Genomic DNA, 21904 nt, shown 5'->3' with positions numbered 1-21904 from the left:
CGGATCACTGCCTACGGCGTGAACGTAACCTACGCCCAGCCATATTCACGTCCTACGTAAACTACGTAAAATACGTCGGCTTGTGTTCCCTGCTGCAGCCCTTTGCATTGATGCTGCTCCTTTATGGGGCATAACTTTACGCCGGACGTATGACTTTACGCGCACTGCGTCGGACGGACGTACGTTTCGTGAATCGGCGTATCTCCCTCATTTGCATATTTGAATAGAAAATCAATGGGTGCGCCAAATACGTCCAGCGTAAATATGCGCCCACTCTACGCCGGCGTAGGCAACATACGTCGGTCCGATGAAGCCTATTTTCAGGCGTATCTTAGTTTTGTGGGCACGGCGCACAGATACGAAGCATAGGAAATATCAGCTCCCAGGATTTCTGGCAGGATCAACACTAAACAAACAGCTATAACAAAATAAAATCACTGATGTGCCGCGGCGTACAATGGGAGCCTCCGCTGTTCAGGATGTCATTTCAATATTAGGAGCCGCATCCTCGCAGTTCATATAATGTGGACATCCAACGCAAAAACAACGCGGTTTCTTCCCGACTTGAGAGCTTCCCATGGGCTCCCTCTCAGCTGGATTATCTTGTGGCTGTCTGTTCCAGCAGTTCCTTCTACACAGCCTGAAATCACATTAAATAAACACATCTTAGGAATAAGGCAGCCAGGGTTTAAAAAAATAACATCCGCAGTGGGCCCCACCCGATTTAGCCCCGCCCCTTCCCTGCACTGCAAGGGTTAAGGCTCAATTCCCGGTATGGATACTTTAATATACAGTTGTGCTCAAAAGTTTGCATCCCCTGGCAGAAATCGTAACATTTTGGGCCAGATCCACAGATAATTAGATGGGCGCAGCGTATCAGAGATACGCTACGCCGCCGTACCTTACCTGGCGGATCTTCGAATCCTCAAAGAATTTGCATCTTAAGTTACGGCGGCGTAGTGTATTTCTGGCGGCGGAATTCAAATCGGCGGGTAGGGGGGCGTGATTCATTTGAATGAAGCGCGGCCCCGCGCCGAATGAACTGCGCATGCGTCGTTCCGAAATTTTTGCGCCGTGCATTGCGCTAAATGACGTCGCTAGGACGTCATTTTTTTTACTTACGTCCATCCCTATTCACGGACGACTTACGCAAAAAAATTTCAAATTTCGACGCGGGAACGACGGCCATACTTAACATGGCAAGTCTATCTATACGCCGCAAAATACCAGCTTTAACTATACGCCGGAAAAAGCCGACTACAGACGACGTTAGAAAATGCGACGGCTGCGCGTACGTTCGTGGATCGTCGTAAATCGCTAATTTGCATACCCGACGCGGAAAACGACGCGAACTCCACCCAGCGGGCGCCGAAGTATTGCATCTAAGATCCGAAGGCGTACGCCTGTCGGATCTTACCCAGATGCCGTCGTATCTTGGTTTGAGGATTCAAACTAAAGATACGACGGGGGAAATTTGAAAGTACGCCGGCGTATCAGTAGATACGCCGGCGTACTCGCTCTGTGGATCTGCCCCTTTGGCATTATTATTGAAAATATGACTGATGATCATGCCAAAAAAACTCTTTTACAGAACTCCTTTGCAACTGCGCTATGGCCGAATGACGGCTAAGAAAAGGGGATGTTCTCCGCACGCCAATATGCGCAGCCGCACCATTCTGCTGACGTACATCGGCGTGCAGCGGTCGGCAGGTGGTTAATTGGCATTGTAACCTGTGTGTGTTACCTTCTGTGTCTGTAACAAGGCCAAACATTCCAGGGGGTGGAAACTTTTCATCAGGGCCATTTGGGGGTGTAACGGAATGGCACGTGGGACCCAGAGGCTCTTGAAGGGTGTGGGGTACTCCCGTGTCAGCTTCACCAATGACTCTTGTGTCTAGGGTCATCCTATGTCCACTAGGGGCCTAGGATGACTGAGAACTGATATCATGGATTACATGAGATGGGACAGTAATGATAATTCATGTATTGCAGGATATCTTGAAATATTACAAGTTGTTCATTCTGAACCCAACAGGTCAATAGAGTGTCTCCTTCAATGTGGAACATAGACTGTTGAGATGTTAATTGATGTTAATCACCTCCAGCTACCTGGCTGTAGTGATGAAAGCTTGCTGTGATTGCATTCTATTGTCTATTGTGTTAATTAAGCCTGGCTCCTAAGATATTTCATGGTGCTATGCTAACTAACCCTGTATTGTGTGAAAGTTCTATTGATGCTAATATGTGTTGTGAGTTAACACACTCTAAAGGTCAGACGTCTGACTTATGTTCACTAAAGGAATGTGTATTGTGTAGCAGGTGAGAATAGCTTATCGCGGAGTCAGAAAGTCTGTCTAAGATGTGGATTGAGGGGGACTCGTTAGCACCCATTGTGTGATGTTGTGGGTGGAGTGTGTCATTGTCCCTTTTCTTACTGCAGCATGCTTTCTAACTGTATATAAGAAACCTGAGTTTACCATTAAAGTCTATTAGGTAGATTCAGTAAGAGTTAGGCTGGCTTATCAGTAGATAAGCCGACCTAACTCAGAATCTACGCCGACTTATGTTTAAGTGTATGCTCAAACAAAGATACGCTTAAACATATCTAAGATACGACGGCTTGCGCCGTCCTATCTTAGGTTGCAATATTTCGGATGGCCGCTAGGTGGCGCTTCCATTGCGGTCGGCGTAGAATATGTAAATTAGTAGATACGCCGATTCACGAACGTACGCCCCGGCCGCCGCAGTACATTTACGCCGTTTCCGTAAGGCATTAGCAGGCCTAAAGTTATTCTATCTATTAGATGGAATAGTAATGTTAAAGTATGGCCGCCGTTCCCGCTTCGAGATTCGAAATTTTTACGTCGTTTGCGTAAGTCGTCCGCGAATAGCGATTTACGTCGTTTACATCCAGGTCGAAATCAATAAGCTTGTGCGGCGTACTAAGCCGCAATGCACACTGGGAAATGTAGGCGTAAGTGTAGTCTACCTGAATCTACCTATATCTGTTTGGAACCAGAGAACAGAGCTGTGTCTCGTTTGTCTAAGGAAAATCCAATGGGTCCTGTCTGCTGGATAGTGGAGTGTCGGAAGCTGTCTTGGGTTGGTGGAATGGAATATCGTAACGGCGTTAACCCCTGACCGTTACAGGGGGATTTCATGATCAGTCATATTTTCTAAATGATTGCCCAAATTTCACAATTTCTGCCAGGGGGTGCAAACTTTTGAGAACAACTGTAGTTATGTGTGGTCCAGCTTGGACCAATGTAACTATGTACAGCAGGGCCGATCCGCCCTATAGGCTCACTATGCAAGCCGCTTAGGGCCCCGCAAAGCTGCGGAGGGCCCCCCCAACTTACTAGAGGCCCTGCCTGGTGAGAAGTAATTTTCGGCCCCTCACCCGCTGGCTGCATAGGAGAAGAGATAAGAAGTCAGCACCCCCCCCGCTTCTCACTAATGTAAGATGTCATTTCCGACACAGCACAGGACACCCCCCTCCCCCCGCTTCTCAATTTTAATCTTTAATGTGACATGTCACTGTCGGCAGCGCCCCCCTGCTTCTCAATTTTAATGTGACATGGCATTTTGCTAAGGGCCCCAGGGAGGTCAGGATCGGCACTGATGTACAGTATATACCGTACCTGTAGGATCCCCCTAGAAGCTGGAAATCACTGAAGAAGACACGGCTACTACAATGATCTCCATTAGCTTTGATGTCCCAAGTGTAGTAGCTGACCTACTGCTTACTGAAGACATTAAGACACATGACCGCAGGGATGGACTGGCCATTGGGACTACAGGGAGTTTTCCGGTGGGCCGATGGCTCAGTGGGCCGGCTTCAGTGACAGCGGACCGCCGCTCCCCTCCGCTCCTCTGTCTCTCCCTCCCCGCAGTGCTCACCTGGGGGGAACAAAGAAGCAGGGGGAGGACCAGAGGAGCAGGGGGGGAGACAGAGGAGCATGGGGGGAGGGGACAGACAGCTGACTCAACAGCTATGGCCCGGGAGTTTCTCACTTCTGCCTAATCTTGTCCCATAAGGGGGGGGGGGGCACCGAACTGATTCTTTGCCCCGGGTGAAATAATGTCTAGCTTCCCCATTGGTACTGCCTATAAGAGTACCAGTACCAGCCGTTCTACTCTAATAAAGCAGAACAGCTAGTGAAGGGGGAGAGGGGGCTTGGGTGGCCGGGGGGGGGGGGGTGCGGGAGTTGTCCGGCCGTCATGGGAAAGACCTGTCAAAGTGGGCCAGTCTGGATGAAGTCCAGGGCCAAATTTTTGTCCCAGTCCAGCCCTGCATGGCCGGCCTTCAGAGATCAGCTGTGGTCCACAATATCCACCTTGTCCAATCAGAGAACACTTTAAAGAGGGGGAGGGGTTTACTAAAACTGGTGCACACAAAATCCGGTGCAGCTGTGTATAGTCACCAATCAGCTTCTAACTACAGCTTGTTCAATTAAGCTTTGATGATAAAACCTGGAAGCTGATTGGTTACTATGCGCAGCAGCATCAGATGTGGAGTGCACCGGGTTTTTGTAAATCTCTCCCTTTGCATCCACTGAGAAAATGCATGTTCTCACGCTATATTCTCTGCCAATTGAATGGTATTCATTGAAAAGTGAAGAGTAAATGAGAAAAGTACCACGACATGGCCACTAGATGGTGCTGAGGAGCATACTTATATCTTATGATGCTCTGCACCATCTAGTGGCCATAATGTGTAATTTTCCTACAGTTTTTTTTTTTGTTCAATGAATAATATTTGATTTGAAGAGAATATAGCCTGAGTACATGCGATTTTGCCCCGTTGGAACAGAATGAATTGACATGCAGGTTCAACAGGCGAACAGCTATGCAAATATTTTTTTATAAATACAGCCCTTTGTGTTGCAAAGTTGTGCCTTACCTGCCTCTGAACCTATACAGCACCCCTGCTATTGCAGCGAGCCCCAGTAAAACGATTAAAAATATTGCCCACCCGGGCATTTCTTCAGCGGTATGCGGAACTGGCGGGTTTTCATTAGGTACAGAGGGGGTAGTCTGAGCTTCTTCAGGATTGATGTGTTTTAGAGACGATTCTCGATCCCCGCATGAACCTAGGAAATAAGAGAGTGGGCGGTTGTATGTTATACACGGGATTCAAAGGTACGCCCCTGATAAAAAAATTTATGTACATACCGTATTTTCACCGCCGCTTCCGGGTATGTCTTCTGCGGGACTGGGCGTTCCTAATTGATTGACATGCTTCCGACCGTCGCGAGTTCCCGAAAGAAGCCGAACGTCGGTGCGCAGGCGCCGTATAGAGCCGCACCGACGTCCGGCTTCTTTCAGCAACTCGTGACGCGCTTGTCAGGGACCTGCCAATAGGCTCCGGCGTGCACGCATGCGCACACTTACTGATGGTCAGAATCAGCACCAATCGCCTATTCATGTGCGCAGGCGTGTCCCACATGCACACGGATATGAGCCAAATGCGCGCATCTGTGCGCCAAATGTGCGCGCTCGTATGCGCGCACATGCGCCTAATACACGCGCACGTGCACGATGGCGGGAACGCGCGCGTGCGCGTTAATGCGCGATTGGCGCCACTCAGCCTTTAAAAAGCAAGCAGCTGCAGTGACACTTTGCTGTCTGATCTGCAGCATTGTATCTGTGAAACTTGTGACCTGTTGTAACCTGTTACCTCAAACCGACCCGGCTCCGTCTGACCATCCGACCCTCTCCACTCCGACCCCTGGCTTGCTCTGACTCCGCTCTGCTCTCCTGCCCATCGTTACCAGACCCTGTGCCTGAATCTGACTACGCTTGCCTAACCCACCTGATTATCTGCTAACCCGGTTTTGCTTTACCAGCTCCTGCTATCCAGTGCCTGTGCCAGCTCCAGAGACGCTGTTTCCTACAACCACCGTCCCGAAGGACCACCACTGGTGCCGAGCTGCTATCATCACCAGGCACTCCTACCTCGCCGTACTCCCGAGCTTGCTGTCCCAACTCCAGCAGCTCCAGAGCCGGGGCTGTAAGAGAGGCCTCCTCCTGCACACTAGGCTCTGGCTACAAGGTACGTTCCAGTACATAACAGCGCTGTATGCGACGGTCGGAAGCCTGTTAATCAATTAGGAACACCCAGTCCCACAGAAGACATACCCGGAAGCGGCGGTGAAAATACGGTATGTACGAAAAAAAACAAAAAACAGCCGATTGTCATTAGCCACTTAAGGACCGCCTCATGTACATATACGTCAGCAGAATGGCACAGGCAGGCACATCAACGTATATATACGTCCTCTGCTTGACGTGGGTCGGGGGTCCGATCGGGACCCCCCCCCCGTACATGCGGCGGTCCCCGTGGCTTCAGGAGCGATCCGGGACGACGGCGCGGCTATTCGTCGCGATCGCTCCCCGGAGCTGAAGAACGGGGAGAGCCGTGTGTAAACACGGCTTCCCCGTGCTTCACTGTGTCGGCGCATCGATCGCGTCATCCCATTTATAGGGAAGACACGATCGATGACGTCATTCCTACAGCCACACCCCCCTACACTAGTAAACACATACACAGTGATCCCTAAATGTTACAGCGCCCCCTGTGGTTAACTCCCAAACTGCAACTGTCATTTTCACAATAAACAATGCAATTTAAATGCATTTTTTGCTGTGAAAATGACAATTGTCCCAAAAATGTGTCAAAATTGTCCGAAGTGTCCTCCATAATGTCGCAGTCACAAAAAAAATCACTGATCGCCGCCATTAGTAGTAAAAAAAAAAAAAAAATGCAAAAAAACTATCCCCTATTTTGTAAACACTATAAATTTTGCGCAAACCAACCGATAAACGATTATTGCGATTTTTTTTACCAAAAATAGGTAGAAGAATACGTATCGGCCTAAACTGAGGAAAAAATTTTTTTTATATATATTTTTGGGGGATATTTATTATAGCAAAAAGTAAAAAATATTGCATTTTTTTCAAAATCGTCGCTCTATTTTTGTTTATAGCGCAAAAAATAAAAACCGCAGAGGTGATCAAATACCACCAAAAGAAAGCTCTATTTGTGGGAAAAAAAGGACGCCAATTTTGTTTGGGAGCCACGTCGCACGACAGCGCAATTGTCTGTTAAAGCGACGCAGTCCCGAACTGTAAAAACCCCTTGGGTCTTTAGGCAGCATTTTGGTCCGGGGCTTAAGTGGTTAGGACAACTCAGCTGAATGTAATGTTAAAAAAAAAATTTGAGTGAACCCCTGCTTTAAGTACATTTAAAGTCACATTTATTTATGGATTTATTTTATTTTTTTGGCTTTTATTTTTTTGGCTATTATTACTACAACAAGTAGAATAGAGGATTTAACTTATTAGTAGGTCAATCCAATTACAAATGGGTGCTCCGGTAAGGTTGTTCCCAACAACTCCTTGATAGACATGTGCACTGCCGAAAAATGTCTTCATTTTCGTTTCACTTGGTTTTCTTCTTTTTTTTTTTTTTTGTGAATTCGAAAATGAGAAAATTTAGAAATCAGAAAATTCGCAAATTAGATAATCCGAAAATTCAAAATAATAACTAACTAACTGACAATAAATAACTATTAACCACTTAAGACCCGGACCTTTAGGCAGCTAAAGGACCTGGCCAGTTTTTGCGATTCGTCACTGCGTCGTTTTAACTGACAATTGCGCGGTCGTGCGACGTGGCTCCCAAACAAAATTGGCGTCCTTTTTTCCCCACAAATAGAGCTTTCTTTTGGTGGCATTTGATCACCTCTGCGGTTTTTATTTTTTGTGCTATAAACAAAAATAGTGCGAAAATTTTGAAAAAAAATCAATATTTTTTACTTTTTGCTATAATAAATATCCCCCAAAAATATATAAAAAAAAGGTTTTCCTCAGTTTAGGCCGATACGTATTCTTCTACATATTTTTGGTAAAAAAAATTGCAATAAGAGTTTATCGATTGGTTTGCGCAAAATTTATAGCATTTACAAAATAGGGGTTAGTTTTATTGCATTTTTATTATTTTTATTTTTTTACTACTAATGGCGGCGATCAGCGATTTTTTTCGTGACTGCGACATTATGACGGACACTTCGGACAATTTTGACAAATTTTTGGGACCATTGTCATTTTCACAGCAAAAAATGCATTAAAAATCATTGATTACTGTGAAAATGACAATTGCAGTTTGGGAGTTAACCACAAGGGGGCGCTGAAGGGGTTATGTGTGACCTCATTTGTGTTTCTAACTGTAGGGGGGTGTGGCTGCAGGTGTGACGTCATTGATTGTGTATCCCTATAAAAGGGAACACACGATCAATGACGGCACCACAGTGAAGAACGGGGAAGCTGTGTTTACACTCACCTCTCCACGTTCTTCAGCTCCGGGGACCGATTGCACTTAAAGAAGACGTACAGGTACGTGCTTGTGCCCAGCCGTGCCACTCTGCCGACGTAAATGTGCAGGAGGCGGTCCTTAAGTGGTTAAATTATAGGTATGGGAATTTCCTTTCAAATTTGGCTGTTATCCGATGTAATTATTATTTTTTCCCTGCCGCCGCTAGAGGTCAGCGGCCGGCGGAGACAATGTCTCCACCGGCCGCCATTTTCCTAAAGACCAGCACAAACAAGAGGCAGGGTGGCTGCCAAAAGAGATTGAGCTGTGGCACCGATCACATCACGCCCTGCTGCCGGTCTGTCTGTGACCTAATGTGGGAAGGGGCGGGGTAATCCCTAGTGGGGGGTGCCTTTGGGAGTCCCTAATGCAGGGGTGCCTTTGGGAGTCCCTAGTGGAGGGGTGCCTTTGGGAGTCCCTAATGGAGGGGTGCCTTTGGGAGACCCTAGTGGAGGGGTGCCTTTGGGAGTCCCTAATGGAGGGGTGCCTTTGGGAGACCCTAGTGGAGGGGTGCCTTTGGGAGTCCCTAATGGAGGGGTGCCTTTGGGAGACCCTAGTGGAGGGGTGCCTTTGGGAGTCCCTAGTGAAGAGGTGCCTTTGTGAGACCCTGGTGGAGGGGTGCCTTTGGGAGACCCTAGTCTCAGAGTCTGCCAATTATCATTGCATCTACTCAAGGGTGTGCTGGGCCCTAACCCTCTCTCCCACAGTTCTGTTATGAGACAATAAAAGTGACTGGCGCCCATCATTTCTTCTTGCATCACCTCCACCCACTCGACAAGGAGTTATAAACAAATGGAACGGAACAAAGTAATACTAAATAGTAATAATAAAAAGATTTTATTATTATTAATTATTATTAATTTAAACACTGCGTTCCCGGGACCCGCGGGCGCACTCACGAGACAAGCTGGGCGTCAAATTTAAAGGGGCGGACAGGTACGCCCATTTGCCTGCCCGTGACATTGTGTCAACGTAGATCGTCGTGCGGCGGTCGGCAAGTGGTTAAACATCAGAGGTCTGTTTGGACCCCCCGATATCTCACCAATGTCCCCTGCAACAGGGCTCCTATTTTTTTTTAATGATTAAAAAAACTAAATTATTATTATTAAAAAAAAAAAAAAAAAAATACAGACACCAGTGGCGGAACTATCAGGGTCACAAAGGTCGCACTTAGGACTGGGCCCTGGCATTCTGCCACTGGGCTTGGAGGGACGGGCCCTGGCATTCCGCCACTGGGCTTGGAGGGACGGGCCCTGGCATTCCGCCACTGGGCTTGGAGGGAAGGGCCCTGGCCAGTGGGTCAAGGGGGGCCCTTCAAGGTTTCTTGCACCGGGGCCCTGAAAGTTCTATTTACACGATGACATGTACCTTCATATTTGAACGTTAAGGTTTCCATGTCTCCAGCTTCCACAAAGTAGGAATCGCTCTTCTCCTTGGTGGTCAGATGCAGTGAAGTCTCGTTGATCGGGAGGACTGAGGATTTACCACAAGGGACTTCATTCTGGGACACCGAGATCTCACACAAAAACTGTTTCCCTTTTTTAATAGTCAGCTTTTGATTGGTGATGCTGCTCTGTGCAACAACGCTGTAAACATGGCACTCTTCTTTCACATTGTCCACTGAAAAGCCTGCAATATAAAGCAAATGATAAGAGTAATGGCGTGTGAATGTCTGATGCACTCCAAGCAAATATATACAACCTCATACTGTAGTGTAGTCAATCCAGCCAGCTCACTTGTATATCTGTAAGCATGTGCAGTCTACTTTCTCCACTGTAGGTGGCGCTCTTCTGTAGTGGCACTGCAGCTGGAGACGAAGTCAAGGGGAACATGGTTCCTCTATGATTTCCTTTGTCACTGTCAAACCTATACCATTGGATGCTGCTGCCCCATGTGACTCTGGCAGCCATCTTAGGTCAGGCAGAGCCTATTTAAAGCCCTGGCTCCCAGGCTTGGCACGCATTTTAGCGAGTGGGTAGAGTAGGGGGAGGTACCCTGTCTGTTAGGGACTAGTGGCAGGAAAAGGTTCCTGGTGAGGAGGGAAAGAGTAGGGATTGCAACTCTTCTGGACAACTCCTCATTTGGGCATGACATGGCCAGGCCACATTCTGCCCCTCCCCAGGCCCAGGGCCGATCCTAGGCAGGGTGCGCAGGGTGCTTTGCACCCAGGCGCCTGCAGAGATGGGGGCGCCGAAGTGCCAGAGTTTTAGAGGTACTTTTAACCCCCACTAGCGGCCAACTAAAGGGTTCAAAGCGCCACTGCCAAGGAGCTTTGCAGGCACTGACCATTGATTTCAATGAGCAGGGGCGCATTAGGAGCGATGTATACACACACTAAAGCGCCTCAAAGAAGCTACTTGCAGGACATTTTTTGACGTCCTGCCAGCGCACCACTCCAGTGTGAAAGCACCCGGGCTCTCACACTGGGATTGCAGATGAGGCTTTTTTTGGGCGCTATTTTTAACGCTAAAGCGCCTGAAGTCTCTGACCATCTCCTGTACTATGTCTGCAGTCTCTGACCATCTCCTGTATCATGTCTGCAGTCTCTGACCATCTCCTGTATCATGTCTGCAGTCTCTGACCATCTCCTGTATCATGTCTGCAGTCTCTGACCATCTCCTGTATCATGTCTGCAGTCTCTGACCATCTCCTGTATCATGTCTGCAGTCTCTGACCATCTCCTGTATCATGTCTGCAGTCTCTGACCATCTCCTGTATCATGTCTGCAGTCTCTGACCATCTCCTGCATCATGTCTGCAGTCTCTGACCGTCTCCTGTATCATGTCTGCAGTCTCTGACCGTCTCCTATATCATGTCTGTAGTATGTCTGGGGGTCTTTCTAACAGACTCTCTAACAGGTCCAGGTCCCAATAAAGTACTCTGCTTCTCTTCCTGTATTTTGTTTATTGTTAAGAGATCATGTAAGGATCCCAGGGTAATGAAGACTTTGTGGGGGAGCATTTCTGTGGTTGAGTCATTGCCATAGAAACATTGTTAAAGGGGAGGAGTTAGTAAAATGACCACGCCCATGTGGGGGGCACCAGAAGTATTTCTGGACACAGGCGCCTGTGACCCTAGGATCGGCCCTGCCCAGGCCTCTCTCCTTCTCCTCTTTGCACCAGGGGTAGAGTCCCCAGAACAGGGGTCTCCTCCCTATGGCTTGTCCTAAAAGTATTTATGGGCTTTCCCTCCGCCTTCTGGGCATGCCTCGCCAGGGATTGGCTGGTGATCCTCAAGTATTCAGGCTGCTTGTCCTGCTCTTTCTCGCACTATAATTCTAGAACACTCCAGGAGACAGGGGACAGCAGAAGACCAGCAACCTGTGAAACATTGCACAGCTCCTAACACTTACAATTAACCTTTGTTCCAATGCCTACAGAGCAGCTAACTAAATTTACCTAGCAGCCTGCCAAACCAGGACGGCGCTACACTGCCTTGCAAAAGTATTCGCCCCCCTTGGCTTTTTACCTATTTTGTTACATTACAGCCTTTAGCTCAATGGCCCAGATTCAAGTAGAATTGCGCGATATTTGCGGGGGAGCAGGGCAACGATTTTGCCCTGCGCCCCCGCAAATATTTTGCGCTGCCCTCGATTCACGGAGCAGTAGCTCCGTGAATTGCGAGGGCGCGCCGGCAAATTTGCCCGGCGTAAGCGCGCGCAAGTTAAATGATCCCGCCGGGGGCGGGAATCATTTAAATTAGGCGCGCTCCCGCGCCGAGCGTACAGCGCATGCTCCGTCGGGAAACTTTCCCGACGTGCATTGCGGCAAATGACGTCGCAAGGACGTCATTTGCTTCTAAGTGAACGTGAATGGCGTCCAGCGCCATTCACGTTTCACTTACGCAAACGCCGGGAAGGCCGGCTATACTTTAGCATTGGCTGCCCCTACTATTAGAAGGGGCAGCCTTGCGCTAAAAGTAGCCGTACGGAAACTCCGTACCTGGCTTGCGCGGGGCCCGCGCAAGCTTGTGAATCAGTGGTAGTATGCAATTTGCATACTACACGCTGATACACAATGGGAGCGCCCCCTAGCGGCCCCCGCAAGAATGCAGCCTAAAATCTGCGAGGCATAAGAGCCTTATGCCGCGCAGATTTTAGCCTGCAGTCGGTGTAACAAGGTTCCTGAATCAGGAGCACTCGTTACACCGTAAGCACTTGCGCTGCGTAACCTATGGTCTGTGTTTGTGAGAAGCCATGTGGGAGACTCCCAAAATGTAAGGAGGAAGGGGCTCTGGTCTGATGAGACTAAAATTGAACTTTATGGCCATCAAAGAAAACACAATGTTTAGCGCAAACCCAACACATCACATCACCCAAAGAACACCATCCCCACTGTGAAACATGGTGGTGACAGCATCATGCTGTGGGAATGTTTTTCAGCAGTCGGGACTGGGAAACTGGTCAGAGTTGAGGGAAAGATGGATGGTGCTAAATACAGGGATATTCTTGAGCAAAACCTGTAACACTCTGTGTGTGATTTGAGGCGAGGACGGAGGGTTCCCTTTCCAGCAGGACAATCACCCCAAACACACTGCTAAAGCAACACTTGAGTGGTTTAAGGGGAAACATGTAAATTTGTTGGAATGGCCTAGTCAAAGCCCAGACCTCAATCCAATAGAAAATCTGTGGTCAGACTTAGATTGCTGTTCACAAGGACACACCATCCAACTTGAAGGAGCTGGAGCAGTTTTGCAAGGAGGAGGAATGGCCAAATATCCCAGTGGTAAGATGTGGCAACTCATAGAGTCTTATCCAAAGCCACTATGATAGGGGGATCTACAAAGTATTGACTTTAGGGGGGGTGAATAGTTATGCACATTTAGGTAGATTCAAAAAGAATTAGGCCGGTTAATCAGGAAGTAAGCCGACCTAACTCTGAATCTACGCCGGCGTTTATTTAAGCGTATGCTCAAACAGAGATACGCTTAAACAAAGCTAAGATAGGCCGGCTTGCGCCGCTCTATCTTAGCTTGCAATGTTTCTGATGGCCGCTAGATGGCGCTTCCATTGCCGCGGGCGTAGATTATGTAAATGAGGGGATACGCCGATTCACGAACGTACGCCAGGCCTACGCCGTCGAATTACGTCGTTTCCGTAAGGGATAGGCCGCCTAAAGTTAGAGCTATGCTCTAGTGGCCTAGCCAATGTTAAGTATGGCCGCCGCTCCCGCCGCAAAATTTGAAATTTTAACGTCGTTTGCGTAAGTCGTCTGCGAATCGGGATTTACGACGTTTACGTCCACGTCAAAATAAATAGGCCCGTACGGCGTACTTAGCCGCAATGCGCACTGGGAAATGTAGTCGCCCGGCGCATGCGCAGTGTCAAAAAACGTCAAAAAACGTGAGGTCAAGCCTCATTTCCATACAACACGCCCCCCTCCAACCAATTTGAATTAGGCGCCCTTACGCCCGCTCGTTTTAGGCTACGCCGACGAAAATTAGCAGGTAAGTTGATTTAGAATCACTACTAGCCTAACTAATTTACGGCGGTGTAGCCTAAACAGGCTAGGCTAGGCCGCCCTAAAGTAAGGCCAATGTACCTGAATCTACCTAATTGACTTTTTGGGCCAGATTCACAAAGAGATACGACGGTGTATCTCCTGATACACCGTCGTATCTCTGACTTACACTGGTCCTATCTATGCGCCTGATTCATAGAATCAGTTACGCATAGATATGGCTAAGATCCGACAGTGTTACACTGTCGGATCTTATTTTCAATTTGAAAATGGCGCCGGGGGCGTTCCCGCTGATTTACGTTGAATAATATGTAAATCAGCGAAATACGCAAATTCACAAACGTACGCGGACCCGACGCAGTGTTCTTACGTCGTTTCCGTAGCGGCTTTCCCGGCGTATACTTACCCCTGCCTCTATGACACGCAGCCAATGTTAAGTATAGCCGTCGTTCCCGCGTCGAATTTGAATTTTTTTTAACGTCGTTTGCGTAAGTCGTTCTCGAATACGGATGGACGTCGTTTACGTAAGCGTCGAAACCACTGACGTCCTAGTGACGTCAGTGGGAGCAATGCACGCTGGGAAATTTCGCGGACGGCGCATGCGCATTTAAATCGGCGCCGGAACGCGCCTGATTTAAATAGTACACTCCCCCTAGCCGCGGAATTTTAATTCCGCCGAGGGGTTTTACGATCAGCCGCCGCAAGTTTGGAGGTAAGTGGTTTGTGAATAACCCACTTGCCTCGCAAACTTGCGGGAGCGGATCTTAAATCAGGTAGATCGAGCGGATCTAAAGATCCGCTGATCTACGTTAGGCATGTGCAAAAGGGAAAATTTTGTTTCGTTTAGTTTCGTTTTAATTCGTTATTTAATTAATTTTGTTAAGTTAGGTTCGTTATTACATGTGTTAAATTCGTTTTCGGAACTCGTTCGTTTTCGACCGAATTTCGAAAAATCTGGTCGAATTCGAAAATATTTCGACCGTTTTCGGAATTCGTTCGTTTTCGACCGAATTTCGAAAAATCCGGTCGAATTCGAAAGTATTTCGACCGCATTCGACAACAAATAGTCTCTTTTCGAATATAATTTAGGAATTCGAAAAAAAAATAAAAAAAAATGTTGAATTCCAAATCGAAAACCCGCGGACGAAATTCGATCGGAATTCCAAAAAAAAAAAAAAATATCGAATTTCGTCGGCGGGTTTTCGATTCGGAATCGAAAACGTTCGTTCGGATTCGGTAAATTCATTAATATTGCAATTCGGGAATTCGTATGCATCCGAATGTCCGAATAATGAAAAATTCGTCCGAATTTCGATTCGGAACGAAACAAAATGCACATGCCTAATCTACGTGAATCTGGCCCTTTATGTTATTTTGTTCTATTTGTTGTTTGCTTCACAATAATAAAAAAAACATCTTCTTCAAAGTTGTGGGCGTGGTCTGTAAACTAAATTATGCAAATCCTCAAACAATCCATGATAATTCTAGGTTGTGAGGCAACAAAACACAAAAAATACCAAGGGGGGGGGTGAATACTTTTGCAAGGCACTGTACATATGTATGACATTAAGGTTTACTTACATTGTGTGACCCCAATGACGCACAAAAGACAGACCAAAGGGCAAACCAGTCGCAATGTGATACCTGCCGGTAAAAAAAGTCACATGAAAATATTTATTAGAACATTCTGACCTAAACCCAGTACATCGTTGTAAACAATCATCAAAGCCACAGATACCCAATTCAAGGTGTATTTGTGGAATGGGGGCGGGGGGCTGACTTTTTTTTCGAAGATGGAAGATTTACGTACCAGACTTCAATGGAAGCTGAGACGCGATGGACCAGCTTTGTGTGTTGTCCCTTGATAGACTCGGTTGGGCTTCGTTCTTCTCTTTTGAAGGACGTTTCTTTTTTTGACGCTGCTTTTTCTTTTTGCCTTTGACGTCACGTCCCGGTGGAAGCTGGTCCTTTCCCTCTAAGGGCGTTTGCGCGCTCGTCGCCTTAATAGCGCTTTCCTTTTCCACTTCTGGTTCTGGGTTCACCTCTGAACTCTGCTCAGAGAATTCTGTCTCTGTCTGGGTTTCAACGCTTACTTTAATTATGGGAGGAGGACCATCCTCAACCCCAGAAGAAGTTGCCCGTTCCTTGGGCAATCCATCATTTTCTTCCACTGGTGGGGTCTCTTCCTTATCACTCCCAATCTCTTCGATGATCGTTGACTTCTCGGCGGTGCTAACTTCAGACACGCCTTGGGGAAGGTCTTTCACCGTTTGATTATTGGACCTGTACAAAATAACAAAATGTTCATTCGATTTTTTATTTAAACCCTAGTTTCCAAATCTAGAAATCCAAGCAAAACTATGATGCAACCATCAGTCCCTCCCTTCACACCGGGGTACTCAGTGTAATCCTAGACTCTTACCTAGATTCATAGACGCCGCTACAACTTTAAGGCGGCGTAGCGTATCGTATTTACGCTTAAGTCAGAGAGGCAAGTACTGTATTCACAAAGTACTTGCCTCCTAACTTACGGCGGCGTAGCGTAAATGTGGCCGGCGTAAGCACGCCTAATTTAAATGAGGATGAGGGGGCGTGTTTTATGTTAATGTGGGTGACCCGACGTGATTGACGTTTTTTTTACAAACGGCGCATGCGCCGTCCGTGTACATATCCCAGTGTGCATTGCTCCAAAGTATGCCGCAAGGACGTATTGGTTTCGCCGTGAACGTAAATTACGTCCAGCCCCATTCACGGACGACTTACGCAAACGACGTAAAATTTTCAAATTTCGACGCGGGAACGACAGCCATACTTAACATTGACTAAGCCAACTAGGGGCAGCTTTATCTCTTACGGAAACGGCGTATCTTTACTGCGACGGGCGCACGTACGTTCGTGAATCGGCGTATCTAGTCATTTACATATTCTACGCCGAACTCAACGGAAGCGCCACCTAACGGTCAGCCTAAATATTGCACCCTAAGATACGACGGCGCAAGCTGTCGTATCTTAGCTAGGTTTAAGTGTATCTGTTTGAGAATACACTTAAACTTAGGACGGCGCAGATTCCGAGTTAGGTCGGCGTATCTACTGATACGCCAGCCTAACTCTCTCTGAATCTAGCTATCTGACTTGTCATTTCCGCCTCAAGTCCAATCGTTGTCAAAAGTTTGTGGAATTCACCTCCGTAACATCTCTAAAATCTACAGACATGTGGGGGACACATCGGACACTTTTGACACTATTTTGGCACCATTGCCATTTATACAGCAAACAGTGCTATAAAAATGCACTGATTACTGTATAAATGTAACTGGCAGGGAAGGGGTTAACCAGTAGGGGGGCGGGGAAGGGGTTAAGTGTGTCCTAGGGAGTGATTCTAACTGTAAGGGGGGCGTGGCTACGAGTGACACATCACTGATCACTGCTCCCGATGAGAGGGAACAGACAATCGGTGACAGTGTCACCAGGCAGAACGCGGAGATGCCATGTTTACACTGACCTTTTCCCGTTCTGCAGCTCCATGACCCGATCACGGGACACCGGCGGAGATGACAAAATGTGGAAAATTTCAAGGGGTATGAATACTTTTTCAAGACACTGTATTTGTTCAGGAAGTAAGCTGAGATGCCTACACCTTTGACAGTCATATGATGAGGTGTCCCCATATATAGAATTATCCTTTGCTCTGGTGACAATGGTCAGATTTTGGATTTCCCTTCCCTGTTTGTCCCAAAACCAGACAGGTGTTCCAATTCTTTCCAAACTAGAGATTTTTTTGTGTGTGTTGTTGGAATTCTACATTATATTTGTTTTCTGTATTTTTTTTAGGTATCTCCCCCTCTGTCCATTACTCTTATTACTCACACTTACCCAGTTTCTTGAACAGGTTTGCTCAGGGGCTCCTTGGCCATGACTGATGTTCTGTTCAGAAACGAAACAGAGAGTATAAAATTATCACCATTGAACAATCAATTGAAGATGAATAATGCAAATAATAATGAAGAAATATCATCACATTACCAAAGATTTGAATAAAAAATCAGGATGAAAAAAATATATATATTTTCCACCACTCTCCCCCTCTTCTCTCTCCTATCCCATCCTCTTCCCTCTTCTCCTATCATATGTCCTTCCCTCCTCTCCTCTCACCTATCATATGTCCTTCCCTCCTCTCCTCTCACCTATCATATGTCCTTCCCTCCTCTCCTCTCACCTATCATATGTCCTTCCCTCCTCTCCTCTCACCTATCATATGTTCTTCCTTCCTCTCCTCTCACCTATCACATGTTCTTCCCTCCTCTCCTCTCACCTATCATATGTTCTTCCTTCCTCTCCTCTCACCTATCACATGTTCTTCCCTCCTCTCCTCTTACCTATCATATGTTCTTCCCTCCTCTCCTCTCACCTATCATATGTCCTTCCCTCCTCTCCTCTCACCTATCATATGTCCTTCCCTCCTCTCCTCTCACCTATCATATGTCCTTCCCTCCTCTCCTCTCACCTATCATATGTCCTTCCCTCCTCTCCTCTCACCTATCATATGTCCTTCCCTCCTCTCCTCTCACCTATCATATCCTCTTCCCTCCTCTCCTCTCTCCTATCATATGTCCTTCCCTCCTCTCCTCTCACCTATCATATGTCCTTCCCTCCTCTCCTCTCACCTATCATATGTCCTTCCCTCCTCTCACCTATCATATGTCCTTCCCTCCTCTCCTCTCTCCTATCATATGTTCTTCCCTCCTTTCCTCTCTCCTATCATATCCTCTTCCTTCCTCTCCTCTCTTCTATACTATTCTCTCCCCTCCTCTCCTCTCTCCTATCAAATCCTCTTCCTTCCTCTCCTCTCCTATCATATCCTCTATCTTTCTCTCCTCTCTCCTATCATAGGTTCTTCCCCCCTTTCATATCCTCTTCCCTCCTCTCCTCTCTCCTTTCTTCTTTCCTATCATATCCTCTTCCCTCCTTTCCTCTTTCCTCCGCTATCCTATCATCTTCCCTCCTCTCCTATAATATCCTCTTTCCTCCTTTCCTCTCTCCTATAATATCATCTTCCCTCCTTTCCGCTCTCCTATCCTATCCTCTTCCCTCCTCTCCTATCATATCCTCTTCCCTCCTCTCTCCTATCATATCCTCTTCCCTCCTCTCTCCTATAATATCCTCTTCCTTCCTTCCTCTCCTCTCTCCTATCATATCCTCCCCTCTCTCCTATCCTCTTCCTTTCTCTCCTCTCTCCTATTATATCCTCTTCCTTTCTCTTCCTTTCTCTCCTCTCCTCTCTCCTCTCTCCTCTTCCTTTCTCTTCCTTTCTCTCCTCTCTCCTATTATATCCTCTTCCTTTCTCTTCCTTTCTCTCCTCTCATCTCTCCTATTATATCCTCTTCCTTTCTCTCCTCTCTCCTATCATATCCTCTTCCTTTCTCTCCTCTCTCCTATTATATCCTCTTCCTTTCTCTCCTCTCTCCTATCATATCCTCTTCCTTTCTCTCCTCACTCCTATCATATCCTCTTCCTTTCTCTCCTCTCTCTTATCATATCCTCTTCCTTTCTCTCCTCTCTCCTATCATATCCTCTTCCTTTCTCTCCTCTCTCCTATCATATCCTCTTCCTTTCTCTCCTCTCTCCTATTATATCCTCTTCCTTTCTCTCCTCTCTCCTATTATATCCTCTTCCTTTCTCTTCCTTTCTCTCCTCTCTCCTATTATATCCTCTTCCTTTCTCTCCTCTCTCCTATTATATCCTCTTCCTTTCTCTTCCTTTCTCTCCTCTCTCCTATTATATCCTCTTCCTTTCTCTCCTCTCTCCTATTATATCCTCTTCCTTTCTCTTCCTTTCTCTCCTCTCTCCTATTATATCCTCTTCCTTTCTCTCCTCTCTCCTATTATATCCTCTTCCTTTCTCTCCTCTCTCCTATTATATCCTCTTCCTTTCTCTCCTCTCTCCTATCATATGCTTTTCCCTCCTCTCATCCTCCCTCTACTCCACCCCTCTCACCCCCCCCCCCCTCATCCCCTCTCTTCTCCCCCCTCTCCTCTCTACTTTTTCCCCTTCCTCCTCTTCTCTTTTTTCCCCTGTCCTCTCCTCTCCCCTCCTCGCCTATACTCTTCACCTATCCATTTTTCTCCCCTCTTTCCTTATACTCCTCTTTTCTCTCTCTCTCTCTCCTCTTCCCTCACCTTTTTACTTCTCTCTCTCCCCTCCTCTCAGCTCTCCTCTAGGTCAACGTTCATGCAGCAAATATGTAACAAATTCTGAAAATTCTGTAGATCTAAGTACTATACATGTACTCCAGACTGCCGACCAACAATCGTAATGTGCTTTATGCTACCGACGCCCTTACGTTCGATGCTCCACCACCAAGCTGAGTGTTTCAAGGTGTCGCTCTCTCGACTCTTTGTCTCCTTTGTCTCTTTGACTTCCGCTGTTTTGGCGCCAAAGAAATGTGTCGGGGCTACTCAGGAAGCCGTGTATCAGATTTCTGGGCGTTTCCTTTTGGGTAAAATATGGCGTCTCGGAAACGCTCTGCCAGAAAGATGGCGTCCGGCAATGACCAAGCAATTTTTCACTGATAAAACTAAATGAGTGTTTTACTGTACATGAAGACTTAAAGGGCTGAAACAATGCACTAATCCTACACGGCAGATCTCCTTGCTATATCAGATTCCAGCAGATAGTTTACTGCTCCGAGTTCTCCGTTTCCCGCACACCCAGCAGAGCACCGGGCAAACAAAAGATAATGAATGCTGTAACTGTCTGCTTTCATATAAACATATAACACAAACATTATACAAAGTAAGACGATATAAAACAGGAAACGACTTACTCAGCTCAGCCAAGGAAGAACACAGCCGCACGCTAGCAAGACAACGCCCAAATGAAGCAATAGATAGGCCAGATTCCTGCAGAACAAGGAAACACATAAAATAATCGTACTTTTCTCAATACGTAAATAACGTTTAAAGCTGGGAGCTCAGAAGAAAAAACAAAAACAAAATAAACGTCCAAGGTTTTACCATAAAAGGTCATCTAAACGTTTGTTCGCAGGAGTGGCTGGATTGGTGGGTTATGGCTCCCTCACACAAACAATGAATCATACAGCAGCCTTGTGACACATTAACCAATCAATAGCAGTAATAAGCGTTTTGGATGCATTGTAGAGGAATTCATGTTGTGTCAGGCAACGTTCCATAAATATCCTATGAGATGTGTTTTTTCACTTTTGTACAAGGCTAAAATGGGAAATGATCACTAATGACCCTTTGCAACCGCGCCTTAACCACTTCAGCTCTGGAAGATTTTACCCCCTTCCATACCTCCCAACTTTTTGAGATGGGAATGAGGGACACCTATCAGCAAAAGTATGCAGGCACAGGACACACCCCTTTGCCATACCACCTTAAAGGAGAATTGTACAAAAAAATAAGATTGGTTAAACCAGGGCTTTTTTTCTCAGACAATAGGTGCAGGAACTCCCCCTTTCCGAGTCACCCCTTTTCTCTGCCCTTTACCCATCTCCCAGAACCATCCCTTTTAGACAATATAGAATCAAGTATGATTTTGTGGTGCTAAGCAATGTAGTATGTAATTCAGCAATGATATAAAAAAAAAAGCAGTAAAATACATCCCCCTGCAGCCAGCAACAATAGATCCCCATAAAAACAATGGACCACCCACAACAAATACCCCACCCCCAGCAACAAAAGGCTCCATCAACAGATCTCTGCACAGCCAGCATTAATAGACTCTCTGGCTTCCATCAACAGACCCCCCAACAGTAGATCTCTTTCAGAAACAACTGACCCCCATCAACATAAGACCCCCCCCAGAAACAATAGGTCCCCCACCTGCAACAATAGACCTTCCTAGCAACAACGGACCCTCCTGCAAAAATAGATCACCAGCAGAGAGCATCAATATCCTGCAGCACACCCCTTGCCATTACATACAGTCAGTCCAGGAGGTGTCAGAACTGCGTTCTCCCGCGTTCCCGCTGAAAAAAAGCCCTGGGTTAAACCCACAAGTGCTTTTTTTTAACCACTACTATTCCTTTATATTGGCCTTCCGATTTTTT

The 21904-nt window shown here is 46.8% G+C and overlaps 1 protein-coding gene across 2 annotated transcripts; it reads right to left on the bottom strand.

The window, feature by feature from the left end:
- Positions 1-367: 367 nt before the first annotated feature.
- LOC120916262 lies at positions 368-20788 on the bottom strand. 2 transcript variants are annotated; one of them, XM_040327136.1, is made up of 8 exons: positions 20657-20788; positions 20174-20398; positions 17707-17757; positions 15644-16116; positions 15415-15477; positions 9743-10003; positions 4904-5093; positions 368-640 (listed from the first exon to the last, which is right to left on the bottom strand). In XM_040327136.1, exons 3-8 carry the CDS (start codon positions 17745-17747, stop codon positions 475-477), a joined length of 1194 nt encoding a protein of 397 aa, XP_040183070.1. In that variant the 5' UTR covers positions 17748-17757; positions 20174-20398; positions 20657-20788; the 3' UTR covers positions 368-474. The 2 variants fall into 2 exon arrangements, with proteins under 2 accessions (XP_040183070.1, XP_040183071.1); XM_040327137.1 differs by lacking the exon at positions 20174-20398.
- Positions 20789-21904: the final 1116 nt, after the last annotated feature.

The sequence above is a fragment of the Rana temporaria genome, chromosome 10 (assembly GCF_905171775.1).
Source record: "Rana temporaria chromosome 10, aRanTem1.1, whole genome shotgun sequence".
In the NCBI taxonomy this organism is placed as follows: Eukaryota; Metazoa; Chordata; class Amphibia; order Anura; family Ranidae; genus Rana; species Rana temporaria.
The sequence above is the reverse complement of the archived record's forward strand: the minus strand, read 5'-3'. Positions and strand labels throughout refer to the sequence as shown.